This window comes from Lolium perenne, chromosome 4 (genome assembly GCF_019359855.2).
Source record: "Lolium perenne isolate Kyuss_39 chromosome 4, Kyuss_2.0, whole genome shotgun sequence".
NCBI classification, from domain to species: domain Eukaryota; kingdom Viridiplantae; phylum Streptophyta; class Magnoliopsida; order Poales; family Poaceae; genus Lolium; species Lolium perenne.
In genome coordinates this window covers 87,810,956-87,817,767 of record NC_067247.2, presented here as the reverse complement: position 1 = coordinate 87,817,767, position 6,812 = coordinate 87,810,956, and the positions used below count along the sequence as shown (strand labels likewise).

The 6,812-nt window shown below is 45.6% G+C and overlaps 1 protein-coding gene across 1 annotated transcript; it reads left to right on the top strand.

The window, feature by feature from the left end:
• The first annotated feature begins 732 nt into the window (after nucleotides 1-732).
• On the top strand, nucleotides 733-6,163 carry LOC127293226 (uncharacterized). Its single transcript, XM_051322806.2, has 9 exons — nucleotides 733-1,066; nucleotides 1,172-1,241; nucleotides 1,733-1,800; nucleotides 2,770-2,831; nucleotides 3,400-3,481; nucleotides 3,580-3,813; nucleotides 5,468-5,596; nucleotides 5,694-5,755; nucleotides 5,863-6,163. The coding sequence occupies exons 1-9, from the start codon at nucleotides 1,016-1,018 to the stop codon at nucleotides 5,978-5,980; spliced, it is 876 nt and encodes a 291-aa protein (XP_051178766.1). The 5' UTR covers nucleotides 733-1,015; the 3' UTR covers nucleotides 5,981-6,163.
• Nucleotides 6,164-6,812: the final 649 nt, after the last annotated feature.

The window sequence follows — 6,812 nt, the reverse complement described above, 5'->3', positions numbered from 1 at the left end:
TCGTTCCACCATTCTCCGTTCGTCTTCCCCACCCCTCACCACCACGGTCGGCCAGTGGGAGGAGGACGAACAGAGTCAATATGGAAATCGAAGAAGGAGAGCAAACCTTGGGCTTATTGACGGAGATCCATGGGGAAGGGCGAGCGCCGCCATCTCCGACCGCCGGAGCTCCTTGCCGCGCCGCCTCCACCACCATACACACCGGATCTTGCCCAGAAGATCTGGCGCTAGACTCCCAGACCATGGCATCCCGCCGAAAACGCTAGACCTAAACCTATCTACAGCACCGGCGCCTCCCCCTCCCCATCTCCGGCCGGTGGCGCCGCCGGAGAAGGGTCGGGTTCGGCCCGGTCTCCCTCGGTCAACGGGCAGAAGAGTGGATGGGGGGCGGAGAGGGAGGAGGAAGGAGGGAGGAGGAAGGGTTACATAGTTATTTGTCACGAGGTTCGCATGCACCATACTGCAAGTCGAGCAAGAATTGTCGCGAGTTTCCAATCCACACAATGGCAGTAAAACTTAAGCTAAGAATTGTCGTCTTCCAACTTTCCGGCGTGTGATTCACCATTACTTCGGACCAGTTTTTCTGTTGACACCGTGGGATCTTGAGATCACTGGAAAAGTCTCGGAGAAAACCCGCCGAGATCGGCGAGATTCGGCGGCGGCGATGGCGCACCACAGAATAACCAGTCGCGTGCGCGCGTGAGTGATTCACCTTGGTTGGGCCAGTCCACAGCCGCGCATTCGCATAACGCGCCTCGCAAGTATTCCCCAGCGCCTCCCTGTCCCAACTCCAGCCACAAGTCCCGCCCGGGCCTCGCGGTCACGGACGCGCCACCGCGCTCCGCCGCCGGGTCGCACACCGCCGCCGCGCCGCCGTCGACCCAGTCCAACCCCTGCCCCTGTTAAAAACCCGGCCGGCCACTGCGCTCCAAATCCCAACCTTGCGCGTGCTGCTTTCGTTTCTTTTTTCTCGCGAAGGAAAGGATAAACAAACAAATCCGGCAAAAGAAAGGCGATGGGCACCGTGCTGGATTCTCACTTCCTGGCGCTCACAGCCCTCGTCACCGTAAGTGAATCTCCCGCGCCGCCGCCTCCTCCCCCTTCTTCGCCGCCTCTACTCGCTCGGCGTATTCATCTCACTGTCTCCATTTTTGGTGTTCTTGGTGGTTAGGTTGGGTACCAGCTGGTGTTCTTCATCATCACTGCTCTCCTCCGCATCGACAAGGTCACGGATTTCGCCGGTAACACTCCAAATTCCTCCACTTTCTCTTCTCTCAATTCTTTCTTAGTTTCCTCATTTTCGCGTACTGGGGTAAGAGTATTGTTTTGTTGGGTGAATCCAGTTAAAGACTGGAACCGAATCACTCGATTTTCCGGCCCAGTTGGAAGCTGGTTTGGCTGAGATTACAAAGTTGAATATAATTTCCGTATCATTGAAATCCAACGAACTACCTGTTGACCCACATCACTACGTATAGCAATCTCTACTGATAGCCACTCTACATTTGTTTTGACGAACCTTAATAAATCGACTGTACTGTACTGTACGTGTCTCAGTATTGCCATCTTGTTGTGCACGCCAACTTTGATGCTACCCATTCATCATAGTTAGGAGGCAAACCATTGTCTTCAGAAATAGGTGATTTTAGAACTCCTTGAGTGTGCGTTCTTACTCGATGGAATAGTTCCGTAGCATCCCATTCCTCTTGAGTGATTTCTCTTCTTCTTTCAGGCAGTACAAACTTTGTCATAATTGCCGTCCTCACAGCAGCTTTGAAGGGAACATGGCACTTCCGTCAGGTAAATCATAGTACCAACAACTAAACTCCTTCACTTTGTTGCTCAGTTGCGGTAAAAGTTTACTCTGTTGACAACACAGCTGCATATAAACCTTCAGTCCTAAAAGAATTGGCTTAGTCATTGCCGGTGTCTAACTTGCTGGAGAATTGATGCTTTTTTTTTCACCTTTATGCCGAATCATATTTCCTTTTGCACTAATATACTTAAAACATATGTGCAATGGCAACGCTGTCCGTTACCCGAAGGGTGCACTATCTCTGATTACTTCTCTCAGATGAAAATGTTACTGCAGCACAACTGTCACGTCGTTTGTCTGAACCTTGGTTATAGATCCTTAGATTTGTCATGACTGTGGTGTGTGCTTAGTTTATGATCATGTACCATCCATGCTATGCGGCTGAGTTAGCTTCGGCATGGATGCTGTTGTGGCAGATACTGTATTTGCAACAATGTGACATAATTGCATCTCTGCGGTTCTAATGTTGAATTATATTGCTCATAAAGACGAAAGAATCGTCTCACCACTCACATTGAAAATTAAATCCAACAGATGTTGCCATGGTTCTGAAAGACTAGATGGAAATTGTCTGTTATGTCAAACTAAGATGGAAATTGTGTTCATCAAGTGTTGAACTGTTGACATGGTTATCCAAACCCGTTTTGTAGTTCCAGGACTGGCATATATCTGTTCCAATCAAATCTTTTTTTTTGTTTTTCGAAGTTAAAAAAAGTAAAACAGAATTAATACTAAATTGAGACAGTAACTCTTAAAGATAACCTCATTTCATCTGAAAGGGTATCTAACAGAGAATAGTGGTGTTCCTCTGTGATACCAACTATATAAGAGATTCACACATGTATTATTTTGAAATAATAACATCATCATGATTATTTTTCTTTAAAAGAACACACCGTAGTTGTTTTTCTGTAATGAACTTCGTCTATTCTGAACATAGATCCCTTTCTCAGGTTGTGTTGACAGTGCTTGTCATTGTTTGGGGACTTCGCTTAGCAGTGTTTTTACTAATGAGGTATGTCTAGTTTGATCTTAATCTCTTTCATTTTTACAAGAAAATCTTTGTTGCTTCATGACTTCATGTGACCTTGTGTAGTTGATCTCACCCTGTTTATTTGTTGCAGAACTTAGAATACATGGATGATATAATGTGCCCATTGTTCAGTAGTATTAGTAGCCCACAAAATTAATAATTAGGATTATCTTTGCTCGCCATTGCAGAATACTGTTGGCTGTTACCAGCTGCATTTGCATCAATAGGCATGTCTGGTATTTACTCACCCAAGTGCAGATGCAGGCACATACATAATATTGAACCTCAAATGTATAGAGTTCTGATAAGTAGTTGCTATGTTTCTACTTTCTAGATATGTGAATGGCCATTATTTCTCCACGAAGTCAGTTTTATTTGCCTGCTGTTGAAGATTGTTTTTTCGTATTTCTCCATACAAGATGTTATTTTGACTTACGACTGGGCATTTACTATTTTAGCTGCTAGTACAATAACACAACTTATCCTTAGCTTGAGAAAAAACATGTTCTTGTAAAAGTTGCTAATTCTTGTTTTGCCTTGTGGTATCTAGGATTTTGAATTGGGGAGAGGATAAACGGTTCGATGAGATGCGCAGCAACTTGGGAAAATTAGCAGTCTTCTGGATTTTCCAGGTATGTTTCACAACTTATATTTAGCATATAGAGCAGGTTAGGCGTCCGTGTCATTCCCAAAGAGAACCTCACCAGGCCTTTTATCCTAATTTGGGCAGGCTGTCTGGGTTTGGACTGTCAGCCTGCCTGTTACAATTGTGAATGCCAGTGACAGAAACCCTTCGATTGAAGCTCGGGATATCATTGGTTGGATTATGTGGGTCGTCGGGTTATCTGTGGAAGCTATAGCAGATCAGCAGAAGCTTACGTTCAAGAATTCTCCAAGCAATAAGGGAAAGTGGTGTAACGTGGGTCTTTGGAGTTATACTCGCCACCCAAATTACTTTGGCGAGGTAAGTCAATTTAATTTGATTATTGTTTGCATACAGATCATAAACTGTTGATTTATGTTTGACCGTGCTTTAATTTAAGGATCTAACTATCATCTTTCATGCACAATAAATCTGTTGCTTACCTTCTGAATCCTGGGTTCTCCTTTCTCTAGGATGCACTCACCATTACCTGCAACAATGTGAAATACATCATACCTATTCTGCTTTTAGTGATTTAGCCACACTTTGATAAGTTAAGACATTTCTAAGCAAGAAGTATCCCAAACAGACCTAATATGATAACAACTGGCATTTGAGGTTTCATTGTTGAGTAATGGCTGCTAATTGTCTGCTGAATTTGAGGTCCACATTCTCCCTGAACTTCATAAGTCAACCAGTACAGCTAAGCTTGTATAATAAGGTTGGCGGCATAGTGGATATGAAAATAGTTATTGTAGGTAACCTCTTGTGTAGTCTCTATAATGACAGATTGACAAGTCAAATTTTGATACAGAAACAAGTCTATGCTATTTTGGATACAGTGAGAACGACCCTCTCATGCTATCATGGTTTAATCATGAGTAGCTCTTTCTTCGTAATAATCCCAAATAGTTACCTCAGTTCAAACTGAATGTTACATCGTAAAGGAGTCCGAATGTTAGCTCACTACATTTTGCATACACCCAGCTTATAGATTTTTTTAGGAAAAAGGCAATGACGTGCCCAGCTTTATAGAAAGCAACCACAAAATACGAATTATCTGGGGGTAAAACTCAGTTCCACAGAGGAAAAACAGAGAAGGTAACTGCCAAGAAAGCCCTAGAAGCTAGCTTAGTCTATTACAGGCTCAAGGAAAACCACCACTCGCACACAGGAGCCAGGAACAGCTAAACTTGACAAACTGAAAGCAAAAAAACAACCAAGCTAGTTAACCAACACCACTTCTTGGCCGAACCACCAACTGCATCCTTCTTGCCAACTGCTTCAAGCGTTCAGTCGTCTCCACCCACCCAGCCTCATGCTTTGCCGGCAATGTGCACCTCCACTGTGATAACAATGATTCAGTTTGTTAAAGATCAACTCATTTCGAGACAGCCAAGTCACCCAGGCGGCAGCCCCAAACACTAGCCAACCCATATAATCTGAACCAGCCCCTGGCCTAGAAAGGACATCGGAAAAATCATCAAAAGAGAGAGGAGGCTTACTCCAGCCGAGTGCTTCTTTCAGGCACCAGCAAGTGAAATGAGAAAAAGAACAGCCAAAAGGAAGATCCGAAACAGTTCCAAATTCCCCACTCATTTTGCAACCTCACCCGACCATCCTTTAGCTTCGAGATCAGCTGTCACCTGGATGTGGCCTCTAATACACATCCAGAAAAAAAATTACTTTCAACAGCATATTTGTTTTCCACAATCTAGCAACCGAGCATCCCTCGCACCTGGATTAAGCATGTCTAGGTAAAAAGAGTTTGATGAATAGTGTTTATTCTTGGCGAGTAACCAGTATCTGGCATCATTTTCCTCAGTGAGCCGTACCTCACTCGTTAACTGTTGCATGTCATCCCATTCCGCAACTTCCCAGCTTATAGATTCTGACTTCTGAGCAGTGAGCACTTTGATACTGCATGTTGGTTGTGCGTATCCAGGCATACATTTGATAATTTGTTACGATGCAGATGTTACTTTGGTGGGGCGTGTTTGTAGCATCAGCCCCGGTTCTCTCGGGAGCTGAATGGCTCGTAATCTTGGGACCCATCTTCCTGACATTGTTGCTTCTTTTCGTTAGTGGGATCCCACTTCTTGAGGTGAACCTCTACTCTTGTTCACCCGAAATACATTGCTAGTTTGCTGCATCTTTATCTTAATACTGATGCACCTCATCTTCTGTATTTCCATGTGAAGTCATCTGCTGATAAGCGCTTCGGTCGGTCAGAAGAGTACCGCACATACAAGAACACCACAAGGTAAGCAGCATTCTTATGCAGGGTCATTTTCAGATCTCTCCATAGCCACTTCTCTTCTCTGTAAGAGAGAGTTGCTGATTTATATACCGGCCTTTGTTCCTCTGCAGCCCTCTTATCCCATTGCCACCTGTTGTGTATGGAGCCCTGCCTGATTGGTTCAAGGTAGCATTCCTCCTGGAGCTGCCCCTCTACAATCCTGGGCCGGAACGCGACCCTGTCAGCTGAGCACTGAGCGTGCATTGTTCTGCTTTTATCTTGACTGACTATACATGTACACTGTTATTGTGGATCACTGGTTATTTCCCCCTTGATTTCGAGGGTTTAGAGTGAGTTTGTGCATATGTATTTTCCATAGTATTCAAAGGATATCTTTACAATTAAGGTTGGATGTGTATGCCCTTCAACTTTGGATTTTGGCCCAATCAGTATTTGGTTTGGACTCCTCTTTCCAGTATGCCTTGTCTGCCTCCGACTCGGAGTACAATGCGGCATCTGGTTCGACTCGGATTACATACGCGTCCGGGGCGAACACATTGCCCCAGCCCTTATATACGGCCGTGCGTAGGTGGTCGAGTATCACGTTCTAGCTCTCCTGTTTCGGCATACAATTTGTAGTCATTGCAGCATAAACTTTCGTCTGCGCAGCTGCGCTCTTGTTGATCGATCCATATCGATTGAGACGGGAGCTGAAGGTATGTCGATCGCCGGAGCCAACATGTGGGCTCTCCTCCTCGACAAAGACCCTGGCCACAGCGTGGCCGCTACTGACCTCGCCGTCGATGTCGTGGAACAAAAGCTCAAGAAAGCCATCGCCGTTACTGCCGTCAAGGTGGAGGAGGCGCCGTTGGCTCCTAACGTCGTCAAGCCGGCGAAGCGTGCGAACAAGGCAAAGACGAATACGAAAAACGTCGCCAAGGACAGCAAGCAGGCCGAGGCGGCGTCGCCTGCCATCGGCAAGGTGCAGATCAACGGCGCCGCTGGGGAATACACGCAGACCGCGGCGGCCGACGATGGCGAGGAGCTGACCGACATGTGGATACGCAGATATTTGTCACAA

Coding starts and splice junctions, on each gene's coding strand:
- LOC127293226 (XM_051322806.2), top strand. CDS start 1,016: ATGGGCACCGTGCTGGATTCTCACTTCCTGGCGCTCACAGCCCTCGTC. Junction 1,801..2,769: donor GAACATGGCACTTCCGTCAG/GTAAATCATAGT, acceptor TCCCTTTCTCAG/GTTGTGTTGACAGTGCTTGT. Junction 3,482..3,579: donor CAGTCTTCTGGATTTTCCAG/GTATGTTTCACA, acceptor TAATTTGGGCAG/GCTGTCTGGGTTTGGACTGT.